General features: G+C 43.8%; 1 protein-coding gene across 1 annotated transcript; it reads left to right on the top strand.

Annotated features, from left to right (window-relative positions):
* The first annotated feature begins 40 nt into the window (after nt 1-40).
* cfap221 (cilia and flagella associated protein 221) lies at nt 41-23,929 on the top strand. The gene is made up of 25 exons (XM_071387574.1): nt 41-206; nt 616-770; nt 1,165-1,265; nt 1,416-1,502; nt 1,614-1,709; nt 2,057-2,157; nt 3,066-3,169; nt 3,973-4,132; nt 9,765-9,897; nt 10,159-10,291; nt 10,581-10,692; nt 14,873-14,960; nt 15,752-15,841; nt 15,993-16,088; nt 16,645-16,732; nt 16,926-17,023; nt 17,182-17,262; nt 17,442-17,549; nt 18,397-18,558; nt 19,108-19,266; nt 19,484-19,584; nt 22,279-22,374; nt 22,464-22,583; nt 23,179-23,238; nt 23,489-23,929. Exons 1-25 carry the CDS (start codon nt 163-165, stop codon nt 23,622-23,624), a joined length of 2,709 nt encoding a protein of 902 aa, XP_071243675.1. The 5' UTR covers nt 41-162; the 3' UTR covers nt 23,625-23,929.
* The last annotated feature ends 708 nt before the right edge of the window (nt 23,930-24,637 follow it).

Here is a 24,637-nt window from a genome sequence, read left to right as displayed (position 1 = left end):
TAAATACTAAAGAATAATTTTTCACTTCTGTCATTGACTTCTCAAACCCCGGTCTTGTCGGCTTGGTTTGTTTTGCAAGCGTAACCAGAAGTCTGGCGATGTTGCGCCTCTGGGTATAGAAACTCTTTGCGAGTACTAACCGCGTCCCACCGAGGCATTACTATGGTGACGAGAGTGTTTGGTGGATGTTCTGTAGGCGACAACAGGTACGTGCCGTTTTCAACCTTGAAAAGCACCGACATCATGCAACGAATGAAAACTTGTGTTGTTTATGAGCTACCAAATCGAACCTAAAAAAAAAACTGTTTACACACTAATATCTCCTGAAAGTCACACGGTTGTCATGAAAATTTATAACAAGCCAGCTAGCTGTTCCTCTTTGCTATCTGCTCCTCTCTGCTGTGCTAGCTTCCACTCTCTTGCTAACCCGTCCCTAGCTAGTTTGCTTACTTTCCAGTGTCAACCACTCTAGCTGCACATGCACAAAGTTGGCTTGCTAGCTTTGTGTCATTTGGTTCTTCTCATTATCATATGGACAACATTGCATCTTTGAAATGCCAGCATTTACATATCTGATGTGATATGAATTGTGATATTGTTTGCTATCTTCTTCAGCCCTGTTTTTAATGGAGAAGTGATGGAAGTGGCACACACTGCATCAGAGACATTCACAGACAGTCAAAGGAAGAAGACCCCTCTTCCACTGTGCCAACTGGTGGAGGACAGAAAAAGAAGTCCCTCTAATGTCCCTCATCACCTACTAGAGACCCGTAGGACCCTTACACTTTAACGATTTGATACATCTCAGTCATATATTTAACAGGCTATATTCAGTCAAGAATATGTTTAGTGTAGTAGAGCACTTGGGCTAGTCCTATAATATGCATGCTCATGATGCTATCTGTTACCGTTGACTACATTATACAGTGTGTGGCTCCTCGGGCGTTTTGGTTTCTTATATTTACATTTGAATAATTTAGCAGATGTTCTTATCCAGAGCGACTTACAGTAGTGAGTGCATACATTTTCTTTGTACTGGTCCCCCATGGGAATCATACCCACAACCCTGGCATTGCAAGCACCATGCTCTACCAATTGAGCCACATGGGACTAAGCAGATGGTGAATACATATATCTCTTTTATATTATACTTATACCTTCCAGAAACCTACACCAAACTCAAGAGCAACAGTGCAATCCAAGCAGAACCCTCAGCACTTCACTTCAGTGGGTTTAAACTGGGGAAGGATTGTCACAGGAGCTTGGTGAGCTTCAGCAATGAGCTTCAGCAATGTGTTGACTGTTCCAAAAGACAAAGCACTGACTTTAGATAAATTATGCAGTTATATGTACTTCATTTACCAGTACATTATACAAGGCGTCATGTACTTAATGTTTGTTTTAATCTTCCTCAGAAATTGATCAACATATCATCTGAAGTGATCAACATTCACATTATCCCCACCCAAACAAAGCATTTCAAAACAATATATTTAAAAAAGGTATTTGTTCATTACTATTTGATGTCAAGTTATGCATTCTGTTTATAATCTTTGATTTCGTATGCGTGTCAGTGTTGATGCTTCATTCCTCCATTTTGATATTCTGTGCAGCATCGTCTTGTCCCTGGACTGTCCTACACAGTGAAAGTACACTTCTGTCCTGACGAATGGCGTTACTTCTACGACTGTATTCGGGTTCATTGCAAGGTTGGAATCCAGTGCTATGTTAGTTTCTAATCAAGTTCGCTTGCTGTCATGTCTGACAGTGATCTCTTCAACGTCTACTTCTAATCTATTCAACTGTCACTCAAAATAGGGATTTGCTGTGTTTATGCATCACATGTTGTTTGTTGTCAACATTTCTCTCCATAGTTGCTGCAAAGTAAGCCTGGTCCCAGATCTGTTTATGCTGTCATGCAAACTTCTAAGGTCATTGTCACTCCGTGGCAAACTGATATGGGACCAGGGTACTGCTAGAAGGTTCCCTCCTGCTTAGAACTCCAGGAAATGAATGTATCAGGGAGCATTGCTATTCTCTCTCAATCTCTCTCCAGGGGGAAGAGAACTTACAGGTTCCAGTCCATGCCTATCCCATCATCGATGACTTGCACATCCCAACACACATCACCATACCAGCTGTCCCACTGGGCCAAAGGTGAGGTGAGGTGGACATTCGTGTCTCTCTGTGCATCGTCAATGAAACATTCTAAGGGGATTGTACATGAGTTGCATGGCCACTCATATCCCTTACAGAAAAAACACATCATTTGTGAAATCCTGAGTTTTTAGAACACTTCACATATGATCACGTTTCCACATGTGTAGTGTCATGTAATCAGATGTTGCTTTAAATGTTGTCACATGTTATCACATTAATTTCACATAAGATCACATGAAAACATGTGTTTTTGGAACACTTCACGTGTTTTTCTGTAAGGGATAGGCAACAGCTACAGCCTAGTCTGCTAAGTGTTTGCTAAGTGCACCAGTTTCTGAATTAGCCTGCCAGATAAACATGATGAGTGGCAACAAAGGCCTGTTTGAGGAATAAACTCATTGTGTTATTATGGTCATGTAACGCATCACAAACGTTTGTTTTTAATAATCTCTGTTGACACTAATGATGCGGTGAGCAGTCAATATATTAGAGTCCATTTGCACAGGTAGATAGCTAATCGTAGTTCTCTAAGCCGCAGGCTGGGTTATATGCTAGGGCCAGTAGTATTTGTCTTGCATATTCAACAATCTTCAGTTAAAACAATACGCTTGGAAAGAGAATACTTCACAAATATCAAATAATAAACATTTGAAGGGCCATAGAGATATAATAATTGTTTACATTTTATCGATTGTGACGCAATCTACTTTCCATGATTTTTTTTAGGAGGGTATTTTTATCTCTTGTTGAAAATGATTGTCTTTTGAACTGAGTGGCAAGCTGAATTTGATTTAGCTTTACATTGTAGGTCTCAATGAACATGTAGGCTGTTGTCCTTTCTCTCTGGGACTGTGCGATATCTATGCTTGTTATCTTTGACCTTTGACCCGTCTTTGACCTTCCAGTGTCAGCCATGTGATCCCTCTGAGCTGCAGCTGTCCCATTGACTTTGAGTTCCAGGTGTACATCATCCAGCCACACAAGGCCTTTTCTGTCCAGCCCCTGTCAGGTAACTCCAATCAACAGACTTGGTAGCACTTTACATTAGGCCACTAAATAAAGTGGTAATTACACCATTATGTTAGAGTCCTGATGACAGATGATAGAACAAGATAGCATCAACATCCTAACAGCTCAGTCAGACAGACAGTGAGGATAACCCCTGTATTATTATCTACAGTTGCAATATATTCTGTGATTAATGTATTAAGCCCATGAGTCTCATTGCCAGATATGTATCAATACATTTTTTAGTATTTGACGGTAGGATAATTTCTGGTTTTATAATAAGGTTCCGGCTATGTTTTTGTGTTAGTTCCTTGAGGTGATTAGTTTAAACTTTGAACCACATAAACATTTTTTTGCTGGCTCCCAGACACCCAGACTCCGCTCTATGAACTCACGTAATATTATTAGCTCATTACCTAGCCCTGACCTGTGATTCCTTAACACCACCATCATGTCTTGTGCTTGAATTACTGTGGAAAGATGCTGATAGTCTGCAACCGAGCCACCTCGACACAAAGCAGTCAGGGGGGAACTGTGCTGTTTTGTCTCTGGCATTGATGGTGATGCTTTCCAGACAATGAGTGACGCTTGATTTCCGGGGTTATGCAAATAGCCTAGTACTCAGACTGGGTAGAGAGATCTGAAAAAGTATATCTCTATGTTTCCCATGGTTTGAGGGTATCGAAGTGTTGAGTTTAGGTAGGCCTACGTATTGTTTTCCTTTCAAAAAATGCATTATTGGTAACATGCAAAATTCTGAGTTTGTCAAGACCAGTATAATCCTTTGTTTGTGTTTGATTCTAGGAGTGATTCCAGCCAATGGGAAGGTGGAGGTGACCGTCACATTCAGGCCGTTCAAGTATGACACGTCCCAGGTCACTCTACAGGTGGTCATCTCCCAGTTCAACTCCAAACCCTACGTCTGCACCCTCAGCGGGTCCTCCTCGCCCCACCTGGCATTCAGGTATCCCAGAACCATTCTTAAATGTTAAAGGTTAATTCATCAAACACTATATTGAATTATGCCATTTTTACCAGGTCATAGTTACAATTATATACATATTTGATATATGGTCAGCAAAGTTCCTGTTTTCTTGGTTTGTATTATGTTCTTGCTTGTTATTTTCTGTCATTGTGAGTTCTATCAATTGATGCACTGAGCCAAGCATATTTCTTTACTGATAAGAATGGTAAACATGTGATTGTTAAGTGGTTACAATATCCTTCTGTAAACAATGCTTACGCACATTTCATAGAGCGAGTGCTATTGTGAGAGAGACCAAGTGCTGCACATGTACTGTATTGAAACTCTTTGTCTGCAAACTTTGAAAATAGAAATTGTACAAACATTTAGAGAGATAAAAATTAACCCTTGCAGAGAAGTGCATACTGTTCCATTTTCATATATTCAAATGTTTCTCTGTTTCTAAGTGTGTATATACCACATTAGGACTTTTACAGTTGATAGATACTTGAATAATTTCCCCCCCAAAAAATGTATAATGATGTATCATGTTTATCTACATTTATTGAAAATGCACATATATGGTTCTTCTGCACGATTCTAGTTATGATGATATCCTTTTGTTTCATTGATTTCTGTTCATGGCTAACTTCTTTGTTTAGTCCTGGGCTACAGACTAAAAACCACGCACAGTCACTTATAATGATAAACAGGTTATTCTTGTTTTCGAGTCTGTATATAAAATATCATTTTTGATTCAGTTCCCATGAGAAAAGGAGTGTACTCCATCACTGACAGTGGACGAGTTTTACTCCCCTGTGTTATGACTAAGGGAAGTTAATGATTTATCAAGCAAGGGAACTGCAGTCATATCAAAATGCATTGGTATCCAATCCATTCAATGTGTGTGTTTTAGATCAAATATTCCCATGTTTACTTCTCCCTGGACCTGCAATAAAAGATATGAAGATAAGATTTGAATGAGTTAATGGAAGAATCGGCAGATTGTAGATTTAGAAGGAACAACTTCCTAATATTGAGTTGCACCCCCTTTTTTATCCTCAGAAAGCTTAAATTCGTTGTGGCATGGACTACAAGGTGTTGAAAGCGTTCCACAGGGATGCTGGCCCATGTTGACTCCAATGCTTCCCACAGTTGTGTCAATTTGATTTGATTTTAAGTTGGCTGGATGTCCTTTGGGTGGTGGACCATTCTTGATACACACTGGAAACTGTTGAGCTTGAAAAACCCAGCATTGTTGTAGTTCACTTCCGGCGCCGAAAAGAGATGGCTGCCTCGCTTCGTGTTCCTTGGAAAATATGCAGTATTTTGTTTTTTTACGTGTTATTTCTTACATCGGTACCCCGGGTAATCTTAGGTTTCATTACATACAGTCGGGAGGAACTACTGAATATACGATTAACGTCAACTCATCATCGTTCCTACCAGGAATATGACTTTCCCGAAACGGATCCAGTGTTTTGCCTTCCACACAATACAATGGATCTGATCCCAGCCGGCGACCCTGTGCGACGCCGAAAAAGGGGAAAACGTGGCGGTCTCGTGGTCAGGCTTCGGAGACGGGCACATCGCGCTCCACTCCCTAGCATACTACTCGCCAATGTCCAGTCTCTTGACAATAAGGTTGATGAAATCCGAGCACGGGTAGCATTCCAGAGAGACATCAGGGATTGCAACGTGCTCTGCTTCACGGAAACATGGCTAACTCAAGGGACGCTAACGGAGTCGGTGCAGCCAGCTGGTTTCTTCATGCATCGCGCCGACAGAAACAAACATCTTTCCGGTAAGAAGAGGGGCGGGGGGGTATGCCTTATGATTAACGAGAAGTGGTGTGATCATCATAACAACACACAAGAACTCAAGTCGTTCTGTTCACCTGATCTAGAACTCCTCACAATCAAATGTCGACCGCATTATCTACCAAGGGAATTCTCGTCAATCATAATCACAGCCGTATACATTCCCCCCCAAGCAGACACATCGATGGCCCTGAACGAACTTTATCTGACTCTTTGTAAACTGGAAACCACACACCCTGAGGCTGCATTCATCGTAGCTGGGGATTTTAACAAGGCTAATCTAAAAACAAAACTCCCTAAATTCTATCAGCATATCGATTGTGCTACCAGGGCTGGAAAAACACTAGACCATTGTTATACTAATTTCCGCAACGCTTATAAGGCCCTCCCCCGCCCCACTTTCGGAAAAGCTGACCACGACTCCATTTTGTTGATTCCAGCCTACAAACAAAAACTCAAACAACAAGCTCCCGCGCTCAGGTCTGTTCAACGCTGGTCCGACCAATCTGAATCCACGCTTCAAGACTGCTTCGATCACGCAGATTGGAATATGTTCCGCATCGCGTCCAACAACAATATTGACGAATATGCTGATTCGGTGAGCGAGTTCATTAGGAAGTGCATTGACGATGTCGTACCCACAGCAACGATAAAAACATTCCCAAACCAGAAACCGTGGATTGACGGCAGCATTCGCGTGAAACTGAAAGCGCGAACCACTGCTTTTAACCAGGGCAAGGTGACCGGAAGCATGACCGAATACAAACAGTGTAGCTATTCTCTCCGCAAGGCAATCAAACAGGCCAAGTCTCAGTACAGAGACAAAATCGAGTCGAAATTCAACAGCTCAGACACAAGAGGTATGTGGCAGGGTCTACAGTCAATCACGGATTACAAAAAGAAAATCCGCCCCGTCGAGGACCAGGATGTCTTGCTCCCAGACAGGCTAAACAACTTTTTTGCCCGCTTTGAGGACAATACAGTGCCACTGACACGGCCCCCTACCAAAACCTGCGGGCTCTCCTTCACTGCAGCCGAGGTGAGTAAAACATTTAAACGTGTTAACCCTCGCAAGGCTGCAGGCCCAGACGGCATTCCCAGCCGCGTCCTCAGAGCATGCGCAGACCAGCTGGCTGGTGTGTTTACGGACATATTCAATCAATCCTTATCCCAGTCTGCTGTTCCCACATGCTTCAAGAGGGCCACCATTGTTCCTGTTCCCAAGAAAGCTAAGGTAACTGAGCTAAACGACTACCGCCCCGTAGCACTCACTTCCGTCATCATGAAGTGCTTTGAGAGACTAGTCAAGGACCATATCACCTCCACCCTACCGGACACCCTAGACCCACTCCAATTTGCTTACCGACCCAATAGGTCCACAGACGACGCAATCGCAACCACACTGCACACTGCCCTAACCCATCTGGACAAGAGGAATACCCATGTGAGAATGCTGTTCATCGATTACAGCTCAGCATTTAACACCATAGTACCCTCCAAACTCGTCATCAAGCTCGAGACCCTGGGTCTCGACCCCGCCCTGTGCAACTGGGTCCTGGACTTCCTGACGGGCCGCCCCCAGGTGGTGAGGGTAGGTAACAACATCTCCACCCCGCTGATCCTCAACACTGGGGCCCCACAAGGGTGCGTTCTGAGCCCTCTCCTGTACTCCCTGTTCACCCACGACTGCGTGGCCATGCACGCCTCCAACTCAATCATCAAGTTTGCGGATGACACTACAGTGGTAGGCTTGATCACCAACAACGACGAGACGGCCTACAGGGAGGAGGTGAGGGCCCTCGGAGTGTGGTGTCAGGAAAATAACCTCATACTCAACGTCAACAAAACAAAGGAGATGATTGTGGACTTCAGGAAACAGCAGAGGGAGCACCCCCCTATCCACATCGACGGGTCAGTAGTGGAGAAGGTGGAAAGTTTTAAGTTCCTCGGTGTACACATCACGGACAAACTGAACTGGTCCACCCACACAGACAGCGTTGTGAAGAAGGCGCAGCAGCGCCTCTTCAACCTCAGGAGGCTGAAGAAATTCGGCTTGTCACCAAAAGCACTCACAAACTTCTACAGATGCACAATCGAGAGCATCCTGTCGGGCTGTATCACCGCCTGGTACGGCAACTGCTCCGCCCACAACCGTAAGGCTCTCCAGAGGGTAGTGAGGTCTGCAGAACGCATCACCAGGGGCAAACTACCTGCCCTCCAGGACACCTACACCACCCGATGTCACAGGAAGGCCATAAAGATCATCAAGGACAACAACCACCCAAGCCACTGCCTGTTCACCCCGCTATCATCCAGAAGGCGAGGTCAGTACAGGTGCATCAAAGCAGGGACCGAGAGACTGAAAAACAGCTTCTATCTCAAGGCCATCAGACTGTTAAACAGCCACCACTAACATTTAGCGGCCGCTGCCAACATACTGACTCAACTCCAGCCACTTTAAAAATGGGAATTGATGGAAATTATGTAAAAATGTACCACTAGCCACTTTAAGCAATGCCACTTAATACAATGTTTACATACCCTACATTACCCATCTCATATGTATATATACTGTACTCTATATCATCTACTGCATCTTGCCATCTTTATGCAATACATGTACCACTAGCCACTTTAAACTATGCCACTTTATGTTTACATACCCTACAGTACTCATCTCATATGTATATACCGTACTCTATACCATCTACTGCATCTGCCATGCCGTTCTGTACCACCACTCATCCATATATCTTTATGTACATATTCTTTATCCCTTTACACTTGTGTGTGTGTGTAAGGTAGTAGTGTGGAATTGTTAGGTTAGATTACTGTTGGTTATTACTGCATTGTCGGAACTAGAAGCACAAGCATTTCGCTACACTCGCATTAACATCTGCTAACCATGTGTATGTGACTAATAAAATTTGATTTGATTTGATTTGATTTGTTCTTGACATCCTCAAACCGGTGCGCGTGGCACCTACTACCATACCCCGTTCAAAGGCACTTACATCTTTCGTTTTGCCCATTCATCCTCCATTAATGTCTAAATTGTCTCAAGGCTTCAGAATCCTTCTTTAACCTGTCCCCTTCCCTTCATCTACACTGATACCATGGGAAGAGTATTGTTTATTTTGTTCAGCAAATATTGATAGGATATATCTACTCTTACAATGCCAACAGCCCCATGTACAGTATCAAAGTCCAATTATTAGCTAAGTACACAATTAAGTTATTAATGGCAGATAAAGCCTGGTAAGTTATTAGTCAACTATAGCTATGTTGAGCTCTGGAGGTTTTCCAGCAGGCAGTACCCAAGGTACAGTACTTAGCCCTCTCTCTTTTACTCCATTAGCATTCGGTTTGGGCCCTAGGCCTAGAGTGATGGAAACAAACTAGTATTGACATTTTACTGCAGTGAGCTAAATCAGAGTCACGCAGAGTGTTTCTTGGTAGTCTTAAACAAATCTACTGTGAAACAAAAGTTTACACCTCACACACGTGGTTATGGGCTTAATAAAAGAAGACACCTGTACCATGTCAGGTTATAAAGTTGAAGTGTATTACATTTTGACTTTGCATCCCAGTATTACAGTTTATATACATCAGAGAAAGACTGAAATTTAACAAACCGTTTGCCATAGAAACACCGGATTTTCAACATGTGTTTTTAAATCATGTTTATTACTTATGAAATTATTAAAACATGTATTAGTAACATTCCACAGATGAGGCCACTAGAGGGCAAATTGGTCATTATACTGCAGGAAATGTGCTACATCCATTTATTGGTGTTGTTTCTGACCCAGTCAACAGGAGAAAGACATGGGACACGCAAGAGAAGTTTTGTTTGTTGACAGTCGAGGGCCTCCACCTGTCTCCTTGATACAGCCTCTGACCAAATCCAAGCAGAGGTCAATGCGGACACCTGAAAAGTCAAAGGTACCGCAAGCATTTAACTCCAGCTGTACCAAGGGTGCGTTTCCAGAAAGCCTTCTAGCTGACATCACACCTTATTTATCTTGACAACCCAGATGCACAGAGATAAGAGTCATGCTAGAAATAAAGTGCAATGGTAGCTACAGGACTTTTGAGAAACTCACTCCAGTTCATTTAGCAGACTATGCTACGATGTCGATAATGAGGTAATAATATGAATATGAACATATCTTGTTTGTGATTGGTATTGTATGATTTCCATAGACTGTAAGGGAGAGAAGAGAGAGTGATGTGAAGCTGAGCCTGAAGACTGCAGTTGATGTGTCCGCCCCTGCTGGAGTGGTCAAGATACTGATACAACAGACTGATAAACTGAGCTCTAAAGACCTGAGGGAAGGTACCTGGACAACTTTCACACCAGTAATCAACTTTCACACCAGTAATCAACTTTCACACCAGTAATCAGCATACATTAGATTTTTCTCTAAGAGATGAGGGAGTGTCATTCAATATTCACTTAATGTATAGAGGGGAGAAACCCGGTTTGTTGGATGACTTGTTTGCTAGTATGACTGAAAGCTCTCAGATGATTCAAATTCTGGACTGCTTAATTCATGACATTTGGGTCTGCTGCAGACTGTATTTGCTGTTACTAAGTTACAGATATATATTTTTTTACAATTCAGCCATGATGTCCCAACCTAAGCTGGGCCTCCAGACAAGACAGATGAAGGAAGCGTTCTTTGAGACCAGGGTTCAACAGGACATCCAGGAAGAGAGAGCCAATCATCTCAGATGGTGAAGAACCATAATTTACTCACGTTAATAATCATAAACAGTGCATTCGGAAAGTATTCAGACCCCTTGACTTTTTCCACATTTTGTTACATTACAGCCTTATTCTAAAATTGATTAAATAGTTTTTTCTTCTTCATCAATCTACACACAATATCCCATAATGACAAAGCAAAAACAAGTTCGATTTTCTTTTGCAAATGTATTAAAAATATCACATTTACATAAGTATTCAGACCCTTTACTCAGTACTTTGTTGAAGCACCTTTGGCAGCGATTACAGCCTCAATTTTTCTGGGGTATGATGCTACAAGCTTGGCACACCTGTATTTGGAGAGTTTCTGTAACGCGTGCTCCCCCTGTCTGGTGCTCGAGGGCGTCAGCCGGCCCATCATTACACACACCTGTCACCATCATTACGTGCATCAGCGCAATATTGGACGCAATATTGGACTCCTTCACTTTGTTGATTGCCCCCTCTATATCTGTCTGTTCCTCAGTTTGTTCCCCGTGTCAGCATTAATGTCGTTATAATTTTCATGTCCAGACGCTGTCTTGTCTTGTTTCATGTCTGTTTATTAATGAAATGTTCACTCCCTGTACTTGCTTCTTATCACCAAGCATCTGACCTCACAGAATGCTGACACCAAAATTTGAAGCATCAGGGAGTTTTTGTTTTTGTTGGTGACGTCGGGTCCGGGTGCCGCTGCCGGAGGAGCCTGGGGTGCCTCAGTTGGCTTGTCGGGCTTCCACGCCTTAGCTGACTCGAGAGGTTTCCTTGCCTTGGTTGGCTCGGCAGGCTCCCATCCCACGTCATGCCTCAGCCGGCTCGTCGGGCTCCCACACCTCAGCCGACTCTTCAGGCTTCCACTCTTCAGCCGGCTCGTCAGGTTCACCCAGGTGGGACGCCAAGTGGCGCCGCTAGGGGGGGGGGGGGGGAGTACTGTCACACCTGCTCTCGCTCCCCCTCTCTGGCGCTCGAGGACGCCAGGCAGCCCATTATTATGCACACCTGTCACCATCATTACACGCATCAGCGCAATATTGGACTCACCTGGACTCCTTCACTTTGTTTATTGCCTCCTCTATATTTGTCTGTTCCTCAGTTTGTTCCCCGTGTCAGCATTAATGTTATGTTTTTGATGTCCAGACGCTGTCCTGCCTTGTTTCATGTCTGTTTATTAATTAGATGTTCACTCCCTGTACTTGCTTCTCGTCTCCAAGTGTCTGTCCTCACAGTTTCTCCCATTCTTCTCTGCAGATCCTCTCAAGCTCTGTCAGGTTGAATGGGGAGCGTCGCAGCACAGCTGTTTTCAGGTCTCTCCAGAGATATTAGATCATGTTCAAATCCGGGCTCTGGCTGGGCCACTCAAGGACATTCAAAGACGTGTCCTGAAGCCTCTCCTGCACTGTCTTGGCTGTGTGCTTAGGGTCGTTGTCCGGTTGGAAGGTGAACCTTTGCCAATGTCTGAGGTCCTGAGCGCTCTGGAGCAGTTTTTCATCAAGGATCTCTCTGTACTTTGCTCCGTTCATATTTCACTCGATCCTGACTAGTCTCCCAGTCCCTGCTGCTGAAAACATCCCCACAGCATGATGCTGCCACCACTATGCCTCACCGTAGGGATGGTGCCAGATTTATTCCAGACGTGACGCTTGGTATTCAGGCCAAAGAGTTCAATCTTAGTTTCATCAGACCAGAGAATCTTGTTTCTCGTGGTCTAAGTCCTTTAGGTTCCTTTTGGCAAACTCCAAGTGGGCTGTCATGTGCCTTTTACTGAGGAGTGGCTTCAGTCTGGCCACTCTACCATGAAGGCCTGATTGGTGAAGTGCTGCAGAGATGGTTGTCCTTCTGGAAGGTTCTCCCATCTCCACAGAGGAATTATGGAGCTCTTTCAGTGACAATCAGGTTCTTGGTCACCTACCTGACCAAGGCCCTTCTTCCACGATTGCTCAGTTTGCCCGGGCGGCCAGCTCTAGGAAGAGTCTTGGTGGTTCCAAACTTCTTCAATTTAAGAATGATGGAGGCCACTGTGTTCTTGCGGACCTTCAATGCTGCAGACATTTTTTGGTACCCTTCCACAGATCTGTGGCTTGACACAATCCTGTCTCAGAGCTTTATGGACAATTCCTTTGACCTCATAGCTTGGTTTTTGCTCTGACATGCACTGTCAACTGTGGGACCTTATATAGACAGGTGTGTGCCTTTCGAAATCATGTCCAATCAATTGAATTTGCCACAGGGGGACTCCAATCAAGTTGTAGAAACATCTCAAGGATGATCAATGGAAACAGGATGCACCTGAGCTCAATTTCGAGTCTCGTAGCAAAGGGTCTGAATACTTATGTAAATAAGGTATTTTAAAAATATTTTTCGAATAAATTTGCTACATTTTCTATAAACCTTTTTTCGATTTGTCATTAGCAGGTATTGTGTGTAGATTGATGAGGGAAAAATGCATTAATCAATTTTAGAATAAGGCTGTAATGTAACAAAATGTGGAAAAGTCAAGGGGTCTGAATACTTTCCGAATGCCAAAAGTTTTGAGAATGACACAAATATAAATTTTCACAAAGTCTGCTGCCTCAGTTTGTATGATGGCAATTTGCATATACTCCAGATTGTTATGAAGAGTGATCAGATGAATTGCAATTAATTGCAAAGTCCCTCTTTGCCATGCAAATGAACTGAATCCCCCCAAAATATTTCCACTGCATTTCAGCCCTGCCACAAAAGGACCAGCTGACATGTCAGTGATTCTCTCGTTAACACAGGTGTGAGGGTTGACGAGGACAAGGCTGGAGATCACTCTGTCATGCTGATTGAGTTCGAATAACAGACTGGAAGCTTCAAAAGGAGGGTGGTGCTTGGAATCATTGTTCTTCCTCTGTCAACCATGGTTACCTGCAAGGAAACACGTGCCGTCATCATTGCTTTGAGCAAAAAGGGCTTCACAGGCAAGGATATTGCTGCCAGTAAGATTGCACCTAAATCAACCATTTATCGGATCATCAAGAACTTCAAGGAGAGCGGTTCAATTGTTGTGAAGAAGGCTTCAGGGCACACAAGAAAGTCCAGCAAGCGCCAGGACCGTCTCCTAAAGTTGATTCAGCTGCGGGATCGGAGCACCACCAGTACAGAGCTTGCTCAGGAATGGCAGCAGGCAGGTGTGAGTGCATCTGCACACACAGTAAGGCGAAGACTTTTGGAGGATGGCCTGGAGTCAAGCAGCAAAGAAGCCACTTCTCTCCAGGAAAAACATCAGGGACAGACTGATATTCTGCAAAAGGTACAGGGATTGGTATGCTGAGGACTGGAGTAAAGTCATTTTCTCTGATGAATCCCCTTTCCGATTGTCTGGGACATCCGGAAAAAAGCTTGTACGGTGAAGAAAAGGTGAGTGCTAGCATCAGTCCTGTGTCATGCCAACAGTAAAGCATCCTGAGACCATTCATGTGTGGGGTTGCTTCTCAGCCAAGGGAGTGGGCTCACTCACAATTTTGCCTAAGAACACAGCCATGAATAAAGAATTGTACCAACACATCCTCCAAGAGCAACTTCTCCCAACCATCCAGGAACAGTTTGGTGACGAACAATGCCTTTTCCAGCATGATGGAGCACCTTGCCATAAGGCAAAAGTGATAACTAAGTGGCTCGGGGAACAAAACATCGGTATTTTGGGTCCATGGCCAGGAAGCTCCCCAGACCTTATTCCCATTGAGAACTTGTGGTCAATCCTCAAGAGGCGGGTGGACAAACAAAAACCCACAAATTCTGACAAACTCCAAGCATTGATTATGCAAGAATGGGCTGCCCTCAGTCAGGATGTGGCCCAGAAGTTAATTGACAGCATGCCAGGGCGGATTGCAAAGGTCTTGAAAAAGAAGGGTCAACACTGCAAATATTGACTCTTTGCATCAACTTCATGTAATTGTCAATAAAAGCCTTTGACACTTATGAAATGCTTGTAATTATACTTCAGTATTCCATAGTAACATCTGACAAAAATATCTAAAGACACTGCGGCAGCAGACTTTGTGAAAATTTATATTTGTGTCATTCTCAAAACTTTTGGCCACAACTGTAGATTACCGTATCTATGATTATGTACTAAATGTCATAGGTCACTCAAACTGTACTGTAGATAAATGTAGATAAACCTAGATAAATGTATTTTTGTTTAAGGCAAGTTCACCTTGGGAAGGACCCTGTCTCGACACAGACCAAAATGCAGGTTTTGGAGGAGAGAGATGTTGCAGATTATGAATATATGGTAAGATTTGTAACTTATCATGATAGTCATAATAATCATAAAACACTGTTGCTGTATGTTGTATATCCGACATGTTTCATGTTTTCCTCTGCTCTGGCTTTGTTTTCTCATCACTTGTGCAGCTATCTGGGCAACCAGTTTTTCTCCGGTTTGCACACCATATTGTTACTATGTTTTATATACACAACATTACCAAAAGTATGTGGACACCAACTATATTTGAGTTTTATTGAGAACAGCCAGTAAATGTATAAGTAGTAACTTTTCCTTAGATATACAACATGAGGCTGTAATGTCAGAGGGAGCTGCTGCTATTGCTGTTTCTTCTAAAGGGAAACAGATGACAGATCTCTCTCAGGACACTTAACAGCACTTCCTCTCCCCTCTCTCTGTTTATTGGCTGTATTTACTGTGTTCTTTCCAGGCCACCATTGTATTTAGAGAGGCCAACCACTCCACTTGGGGATTTGATAAACTCCTTTCATGTGTTTTCTCTGGAATCTGGAGCTTAGGCCAGGAACCAAAACAGCCTTTATACCTCTTCCCTATGCCTTCTGCTGATCTGTGTTTCATACGTTTGTGTAACAGAGGTAGTTTAGTGACCTTTCTAGTGTGATGATCAATAACCTTACCTGAGACTTGAAGAGTTGCATTGGCTCCCAGAGAAAATGTCTAGGCTTTGGCTTAGTGGGCTAATGCATTCTCCCGGGATTGATCCCTGTTAGTCACACTTGCTCGTATTCTAAACATGACGAACCCCCGTCTTAATTGAACGTCCGTCTTAATTCCAGGTTAGAAAAGGAGAGGTGAGGAAGGAGAAAGACTTTGCTAGAGGCCAACCTAAGCTCTCTACCAGACGGGTCCTGCGTAACACAGGCCAGGTAAGCATGTCGCAGTCAAAACGGACCTGTTTGCCTTTAAAATGGCATCAAATGGAATGCATATAGCTCCCCCCCCCCCCCGAGTATGAGAGCTGCTTGTATCCATTTTCTTTTTCACAATCAAAACGTCTGTTCTGTTTGTACCTTCCAGGCACCGGTGGGCACGCCTTCCTTTCGCATGTACTCCAGCAGTCATCTGGAGATCAGGCAGAGAGCTCTGAGGCTCTTCCAGCAGGCAGCCCGCAAGGTACAGTACTTAGCCCTCTCTCTTTCACTCTATTGGCCTTAGGCATAGAGTGTCTCATCCCAGCCCACTCAACAGAATGGTTTTTCACTCACAAACCACAAGCCAAAACCCTGTGAGATGGTGTGTATACTCTCTATGATAACGATCTTAAGCCATGCCATAAGATGGTGTAGTAGTAGTTTTGTAGTGGGGCACAGTCCAGTCTAATGAAAGTAGTAAGAAGCTAAGAATAGACATTCCCTGTAGTATGTCTGGGATGGGAATTCCTTAGGTCAGTTATATTTAATGATGTAGCCTACATTTGAATAGATTCAACCAAATGCCAAACTGTAAAACCAGTATGTTATACAATACCTCATAGGCAGTTGGAAAGCTGACAATGTCCAAGTCCTGGTTCTCTTTAATATCATATTTCTTTTGTATTTATATCATTCTCTATTTGAGCAAGAAAGATGTGCTGCAACAGATTTCATACAGCACGAAGAGGGTTTACTTATGAACATGCATAACCTTTCGAAACAACACGACTTCTAAGTGAGTGCACCATGTGTTTCAGGTGGTGATTCAATGTCGTATGAACAACAGACTGGTCTCGTTGAGGCAGCTGACTCAAAGCTTGAAGCGCCTGTCCAAAGGAGTAAGAGGTATTGCACCGTTGAGACCCCAAAGGGCAAACGTGTTCTCTATTTGACACAGGCATATGATCAAAATACACACCTGATCGATGCAGCACACACATTTGTTGTGCCAAAATAAAAATCTATCTTAAAGTTATTTTACCCCCCAAGTCATTGTGATGTTGGAAGCAAGCAAGATGCATGCGTTTTTCTGTTTCAGTTGAGGAGGAGACCTTTCAACTCCCGAAGATCTCACCAGACAACGTGATTCCGTTCACATTCCCCATCTTCTCTCTTCCTAACCAGTCTGATGAACTGGTAAGTGCCGTGCACTTGTTCAAGTAGTCCATCTTGTTCTTGCGTGGACTACTTGCAAAGAAGGAACACTGATTTGATTTGCCCAGTAACTTGTATTCATTGAAATGATTTAGTGAAAATGACCATAACGTAGTGTTGGCCTTGTACTGTATGCCCAGGCTCCCAATGCATTGGGTGCCGTCCCTGTTAGGCCTATTGAGGTCCTGGTCAGACGACACACTCCATTCTTCAATCTGAAGGTACGTTTACATGAGAGGTCTTTGCCTGAGTAAAGAATCATTGATGTTGCTTGTACATTGTAGCACTAACAACTAGCTATTTTTGCCTTTCTGTCACTGCTGATGGTAACAGGGATTTTGCTTGGAAATTGTACAGTAACATGCTCACTTCTGTCCCATTACGTGTGTTGTTTTTCAAGGTTCCCCAGCACTACAAGTTAATGGGTTACCAGCCTGTTTCGGCCTTTGAGGCTGCAGCTAGCTACATTCCCCCAACCCAGCCCAGGACGTTATGCACTGGGGCGCAGGTGAGCCAAGAGACAACTCACCAGCAACACTGTGGGACACTTACATAGGCGGTGTGTAATACACAGATACATTTATACAAAAGCAAATAAATCAAAGTCAATCTTTTAAGCCTTTTATGAGATGATGTACAAGTGATATAACATAAACAATGATGTGAAACAGCAATAACCCTGAGAACTCTGAATGGTTTGATTGATTACTTAATGGTGTCACTGTCAGAGACTAGGATCTGCTCTGCTCCTCTGACATCCAATAGCGTGTTTGTATTTGCTCAAGCTGATACAGCAATAACCTCATTGTTTATGTAATCAAACCATTTTTTTTTTTAAATGTTCCTATAGTTTCCCATGGTTGACAAGACCGTGACAAGACGAATATTGACCACCCTTCTCCAGAGCTCATGGTCCCCACTTAGCTCCCATCATACAAGCACTTACTCATTTATGGGCAGCTCTTCATAACAAACTCTTTACCACAACATTAGTTATTATAGAAACATTCTACAACTGTCAGATCTTACCTTACTTTAGGACAACATCAAGTAGGATTTTTGCAATTGCAGAACTAGAGCTTCTAACTGATTAGCCCCATCTCATTGATATGATTTTGATAGTATATCTCTGCTCTTGCCACCATGGCTGTTATACAAGACTGATAAATCCTTTTTTTTTTTTTATTCTCTGCTGGGTCATATTCATTAGGGAACACTGTAGGAAAACATTTTGTAACGGAAAACAAAAATGTGTGTTTGGTATTGAACAAGTTCAGGTCGTCTCTCCTGTTTCAGTCTTTCGTTCGGTGTCCTAATGCACTGGTTGCTTGTATGGTTGTGTCCCTGTCTTTCAGGATGAATTGTTGCCCAGAGTGATCCGTTCTCCCTCGGGGTGTGCAGTGGCCGAGCCAGAGGGCGAGGAGGATGTGGAGCAGGAGGACGAGTGTCCCAGTCTGAGCTTCACGGCCCCCGCCGCCCTGCTGAAGCCTCCCTACGCACACCCCCTCAGAATCTTTGTAAGGCAATATCACAGAATATGATAGAACACATTTATTTATTTACAGTATATCAGTGGAGGCTGGTGGGAGGCGCTAAGGAGGACGGGCCCATTGTAATGGCTGGAATGGAATATATGGAACGGTATGAAACACATCAAACACATGGAAACCACATGTTTGAGTCCGTTCCAATTATTCTATTCCATTCCAGCCATTACAACAAACCAGTCCTCCTATAGCTCCTCCCACCAGCCTCCACTGCTGTATATATATAAATGTGTTCTATTTTACATATCTACAGTATGGACCACATCTATGTCATATCTCTAGTAAATATCTCCAGGCTGTCCATTATAAGGCTGTATACAGTAGATGTAGTCGTAATGATTGGTGTTACTATTATGCATAGTGTTGGAAATGTTTTGTTGGAATCTCTGTCCTGATGATTCCCACAACAGCTGTTCCTCTTCTCAATAGTGGAATCATTCACTGGGCCTGAGAATATCGACAACTGTGAATAAATGTATACTGTTCATGTTCCATGTTGGACTTTGTTCTGCTCTGTAGAACCCAGCCCCCGGTCTCCATGCCTTCAAAGCAGACCCCCTCTACCTAGAGTGTGACCTGGAGTTCCACCTGTGTCCACTGCCCCGGTACACCATCCCAAAGCCCTCTGTGTTTGGAATGCACACCCCCAGCACTCAGAAGAAATTTTTGGACCGAACAGTAAGTCTCTTTCATATCAACAGGAGTTATTAATACAAAAATCGTCCATTTTTTGTGTACTAGCATTGCATTTCTATATAATTAAAATATTATGAAAAATAATAGAATAGAATACCTTGAATGTTCCCACAATTTGGACATTTGTAGTAATTGAAACTAAAGCCAAAGCCGTTTTTACAACAATTACACTGTGTTCTTTATCCTGATCAAATTGCAGGATGTGATCCGAGGTGTGATGACCTGGAAGAAGTTCCCATCGGCTGCCCTGGCCGCTCTGTCCAACACTCCCACACTCACCAGTAGCTGGGCCCCGCGCGTGTAAGGATCCAGTAACACAGCCTTACAGGGCTGTCTACCATTCACACCACACATACAGCTGCGTAGAGAGACCGCTATAGTGACTTAACGGATCATGATGTACTAACTCATCTATACAATGTGTTCTTGAGCAAACAGTACAAAGTACAAGCTGTTGTTCTTCACACACAACTGAACACTTTTCTTATTAGCTTATCTTGTTTGATCATCTTGTTTGACCAGCTCACAGCCAAGGTGTCATGGTACTGGGATGCTATGGGTAGGTAGATAGCACAGGAGGTTGGTGGCACCTTAATTGGGGAGAATGGGCTCGTGGGAATTCCAGGAGTAGAATCAGTGGAATGGTATCAAACACATGGTTTCCATGGTTTCCAGGTGTTTGATGCCATTCCATTTGCTCCGTTCCTGCCATTATTATGAGCCGTTCTCCCCTCAGCAGCCTCCTGGGGGAGATAGTTAGTTAGGATTGTTTTGCTATTATATTCAGATTATCCATTGATTGCAGAGAACTTCAATGAAGGCACCGCACGCAACCAGTAAGTTCTTGTACCAACACAGCACTTAAAAAACCTCCTACCCTTCCTCAGACCATTTGACTTGACGAACGTGGAAAACCCTTTTGCTCCTTAGGAAGTACACTGTAGGTTATAAACTCAGCAAAAAAAGAAACGTCCTTTCAGCAAACTTAAATATTTGTATGAACATAACAAGATTCAACAACTGAGACATAAACTGAACAAGTTCCACAGACATGTGACTAACAAAAATGGAATAATGTGTCCCTGAACAAAGGGGGGGGGTCAAAATCAAAAGTAACAGTCAGTATCTGGTGTGGCCACCAGCTGCATTAAGTACTGCAGTGTATCTCCTCCTCATGAACGGCACCAGATTTGCCAGTTTTTGCTGTGAGATGTTACCCCACTCTTCCACCAAGGCACCTGCAAGTTCACAGACATTTCTGGGGGGAATGGCCCTAGCCCTCACCCTCCGATCCAACAGGTCCCAGGCATGCTCAATGGGATTGAGATCCGGGCTCTTCGCTGGCCATGGCAGAACACTGACATTCCTGTCTTGCAGGAAATCACGCACAGAACGAGCAGTATGGCTGGCGGCATTGTCATGCTGGAGGGTCATGTCAGGATGAGCCTGCAGGAAGGGTACCACATGAGGGAGGAGGCTGTCTTCCCTGTAACACACAGCGTTGAGATTGCCAGCAATGACAACAAGCTCAGTCCGATGATGCTGTGACACACCGCCCCAGACCATGACGGACCCTCCACCTCCAAATCGATCCCGCTCCAGAGTACAGGCCTCGGTGTAACGCTCATTCCTTCGATGATAAACGCAAATTCAACCATCACCCCTGGTGAGACAAAACCGCAACTCGTCAGTGAAGAGCACTTTTTGCCAGCCCTGTCTAGTCCAGCGACGGTGGGTTTGTGCCCATAGGCAATGTTGTTGCCGGTGATGTCTGGTGAGGACCTGCCTTACAACAGGCCTACAAGCCCTCAGTCCAGCTTCTCTCAGCCTATTGCAGACAGTCTGAGCACTGATGGAGGGATTGTGCGTTCCTGGTATAACTCGGGCTGTTGTTGCCATCCTGTACCTGTCCCGCAGGTGTGATGTTCGGATGTACCGATTCTGTGCAGGTGTTGTTACATGTGGTCTGCCACTGCAAGGACGATCAGCTGTCCGTCCTGTCTCCCTGTATCTCACAGTACGGACATTGCAATTTATTGCCCTGGCCACATCTGCAGTCCTCATGCCTCCTTGCAGCATGCCTAAGGCACGTTCACGCAGATGAGCAGGGACCCTGGGTTACTTTCTTTTGGTGTTTTTCAGAGTCAGTAGAAAGGCCTCTTTAGTGTCCTAAGTTTTCATAACTGTGACCTTAATTGCCTACCGTCTGTAAGCTGTTAGTGTCTTAACGACCGTTCCACAGGTGCATGTTCATTAATTGTTATGGGTCATTGAACAAGCATGGGAAACAGTGTTTAAACCCTTTACAATGAAGATCAGATTTTTACGAATTATCTTTGAAAGACAGGGTCCTGAAAAAGGGACATTTCTTTTTTAGCTGAGTTTAGGTCATCCACAAACTTCCTCCAGCTGGCTCAGTGTGTTTGTGTGTCCACTTCTTCCAAGGATGTTCTTGCTGGCTTCATCTCTGCCTCCAGATCATTTGAATGGCTAATCCTAAACTGTAACACATTAACTACAGATCCAGACCAGTGCAAGTCTCACAGACACACTTATGAATGGAAACACAGTGATTTACTTCATATTTACAGGGTGAGGGGGGACCGGCACTCTGTTCCCTTGTGTAAGATCTATGGCCATGGTGCAGACTCCTTTCTGGAATCCATTCCAACACCAGGGTTACTAAGAGTCAGCGCTATATCCTCTGCTTTGTTGAAGTAGTGTCCAAACAAGTCCAAGTGAAATGTTGCCTATACAGTTAAGGTAGGCCTCTACAACAAACCATAGGGTTGCCTAGTCATCTGACGTGAAGATATTGGAAACATCAACAGAATGTTAGCCTGTATGTTTATACTCAGCTGTACAAGATGGGCTGAAATTGTGTTTCCTGTACAAAGTTGAGATAATTGACTGACTCAATGACTCAACTCTGTGTACCAGTCCTTTAATGGTCTACGAGTCTCTATCACCTGACCTGACCGTGTGTTCCATCAGGTCTGACCCCTTCAACAGTGACATTCTGCCCACCATGGCGCCCACAGCTCTGAATGGCCTTCCAGAAGATATGACAGAGGAGCTACTGGATGGACAGTAAGCACTAACACACGCTGACAGACAGACGGACTGAAAGTAACAGGAATCCATTTCAGAGGGTTTGTGTGACTGATGTGTTTTACCAGATCTGAAAGCACGGGAGTATCTCTCACGCCTGAGATGATCCGAGCCGAGTTTCCCCTGCCAGAGAATGTACCTTCCACTCCCAGACAGCTGAAAGACGACAGCTTTAAAGATGACAGCAGGTATACTGTTCGTTCACACACACACACACACACACACACACACACACACACACACACACACACACACACACACACACACACACACACACACACACACACACACACACACACACACACACACACACACAGCAGGACTAGGAGCATCATGCATCTGTGTTTCCACTAAATTAACCTCTAATCCCTATGAGGAATACTGGCATTTCATTTAGCCTACAACTCAATCATTGTGTCTTCCCTTGAGTCCTTGCCAATTGTCATCAATCAATAACTTGAATTAGCATTTTTGTCACGCACTCCATTTTCTGTTTCTTCCTTCATGTTTGGTTTGTCATTATCTCTGTACATCTATTGACGGCGTGGCATGCTAATTGTTTGTAAATTCGATTTGTCAAAAATCATATTATAATCAAATGATCTCTTCTAATTTGGCTAAAATAATGACGTTACATCAGCATGATGCAGAGATAGTCAAGAGACACAGAATTAGAATGCTGTTGCTGTACTACTGTTCCCTTGTGGCCAGGTTGGGATTGTAAAAGAGGATGTTAGATAAAGGTGGAGATAACAACAGCTCATTGTGCTTCTCCTCCACTAGTTCCCTGAGTCCCTGTAAAACTCCCCAGATGATGCCTCTCAGTACAGCAAACATCTCCAGGTGAACACAACACTGTTCCTATCCCTTCCACTCAGCATCTGGTGTCAGCATCAACTACTAACACACACTCACGCACAAACACACACACACACACACACACGTACACACACACATTTCTTCCTCTCTCTCTCTCACACTCTCTTTCTAATCTAAGACATATCTCTTCTTTTATGTAATGGAAGATTTCAAAAACAAGAACAATAGGTATGATTATTCATATGTGTATAACTTTTACTCATAACTTCTACAGGGAATCAAGAGAGCAGCAGCTGGAGATGTTTCTGAAGTCTCAGACCAATAGACTTGGTGCCAAGGTGATGGCGCGACTCAACCACCTGAATATTGTGGGCAAGGCTAATTTACCCTCTACACCAGAGAATAAATAGTGCTAGATTTGGTATGAGGCACTAAGGTTGATGCAGGAAATATCAGATTACAGTACCAACATACATTGACTGATATATTTCATATAATACATTTCACTGTAAAATATATCATTACTGTAGCTGCTAAGTGCTATTGTATAGTTACCACACCACTGATGCTGTGCCCATTGTCTTGCATTTACACTGACCAATTCATCCAAGGACATTTTCATTTAAAACAGTCTTTATGTACTTTAAAGTTTGCCTTCTTGTTTTATTTAATTAATGACAGGCCTTTCTGGCAAATAAAAGAATTGATAAAGGAATGATTCCAAATGAATACCTGTATGTCACGGATCCACAGTTAAAGCAATCTCTATTGCACTGAACACTGCTCTTTCTCACCTGGCCAAAAGGAACACGTACAGTATGTGAGAATGCTATTCATTGACTACAGCTCAGTGTTCAACACCATAGTCCACTCCCAGGTCATCATTAAGCTAAGGACCCTGTGATTAAACACCTCCCTCTGCAACTGGACCCTGGACTTTCTGAAGGACCGCCCCCGGGTGGTAAGGGTAGGCAACAACACAAACGCCATGCTGAACCTCAACACGGAGGCCCCTCAGGCGTGCCTGCTTAGTCTTTTCCTGCCCTCCCTGTTCACCCATAACTGCGTGGCCACGCACGACTCAAACATCTTCATTAAGTTAGCCGATGACACAAAGGATCGTGGTAGGCCTGATCACTGACGACGATGAGACAGTCTACAGGGAGGAGGTCAGAGACCTGGCAGTGTGGTGCCAGGACCACAACCTCTCCTTCAACGTCAGCAAGACAAAAGGGCTGATCGTGGACTACAGGAAATGGAGGGCCGAGCACGCCCCTATTCACATCGACGGGGCTGTAGTGGAGCGGGTCGAGCGATTCAAGTTCCTTGGTGTTCACACATCATATTCCAAACACACCAACTGTCACAATACAGAGGCGGATGCAAGATGCAAGCAACGATGGTTTAATGAAACAGTTTACAA

Source organism: Salvelinus alpinus, chromosome 38, assembly GCF_045679555.1.
Source record: "Salvelinus alpinus chromosome 38, SLU_Salpinus.1, whole genome shotgun sequence".
NCBI lineage: Eukaryota > Metazoa > Chordata > Actinopteri > Salmoniformes > Salmonidae > Salvelinus > Salvelinus alpinus.
The sequence above is the reverse complement of the archived record's forward strand: the minus strand, read 5'-3'. Positions and strand labels throughout refer to the sequence as shown.

Excerpts from the sequence above, each read along its gene's own strand:
- cfap221 (XM_071387574.1), top strand. The coding sequence starts at position 163 with ATGGTGACGAGAGTGTTTGGTGGATGTTCTGTAGGCGACAACAG. Across the intron at positions 10,292-10,580 it reads CTCTAAAGACCTGAGGGAAG|CCATGATGTCCCAACCTAAG; the intron begins GTACCTGGACAA and ends TTTACAATTCAG. Across the intron at positions 15,842-15,992 it reads TCCTGCGTAACACAGGCCAG|GCACCGGTGGGCACGCCTTC; the intron begins GTAAGCATGTCG and ends TGTACCTTCCAG.